This window comes from Gekko japonicus, unplaced genomic scaffold (genome assembly GCF_001447785.1).
Source record: "Gekko japonicus isolate JY-2015 unplaced genomic scaffold, Gekko_japonicus_V1.1 scaffold793, whole genome shotgun sequence".
Taxonomy (NCBI): domain Eukaryota; kingdom Metazoa; phylum Chordata; class Lepidosauria; order Squamata; family Gekkonidae; genus Gekko; species Gekko japonicus.
The window spans coordinates 596,780-597,239 of record NW_015167076.1 but is presented as its reverse complement, the minus strand read 5'-3'; the positions used below and the strand labels follow the sequence as shown (position 1 = coordinate 597,239).

The following is a 460-nucleotide window of genomic DNA, read 5'->3' as shown; positions in this document are numbered from 1 at the left end:
CAGCCCACGGAAAGCCAACCAAACAGCGCGGTCTGTCCGGCACGGCACCGTCCAGGGGTCCCTTTCGCTCAGGGGCCGAGAGACGGCGCCTTCCGTGGGGTGGGGTGAGTGGGGTGGGTGGCCCGCGGTTCCAGCCGCCTCAGCCGCTGCCCGGGCGAGCGAGTGAGGGAGGCGGCGCCTTAGGAGGCGGGCGGCGCCCTGGGTGAGGGGACTGAGGAAGTTTTGCTGTCGGGCAGCCGGAGGGAGACGCGCGCCGGGCAGAGAGAGAGCGCGAGAGAGGGAAGCGAGCAGGGCTGCCTGGCCGCGGCGGGCGCGTGTGTGGCAAGGAGGAGCCGTCGAGGCCGGGGGAAGGAGGCACAACAGCCTTTCCACCGCTTCTCGTCGTCGCCCGGACGGCCACCCGCGCCATGGGCGGCTCAGCCTCGAGTCTGCTGGACGAGAGCAAGTGCACCTACATCCG

At 71.7% G+C, this 460-nt stretch overlaps 1 protein-coding gene across 1 annotated transcript in view; it reads left to right on the top strand.

Annotated features, from left to right (window-relative positions):
* The first annotated feature begins 262 nt into the window (after positions 1-262).
* Positions 263-460, top strand: part of FAM129A (family with sequence similarity 129 member A) — a 103,555-nt gene continuing 103,357 nt past the window's right edge. Inside the window, exon 1 of the mRNA XM_015412773.1 lies at positions 263-460. Coding sequence (XP_015268259.1) covers positions 408-460 — 53 coding nt within the window. The 5' untranslated portion in view covers positions 263-407.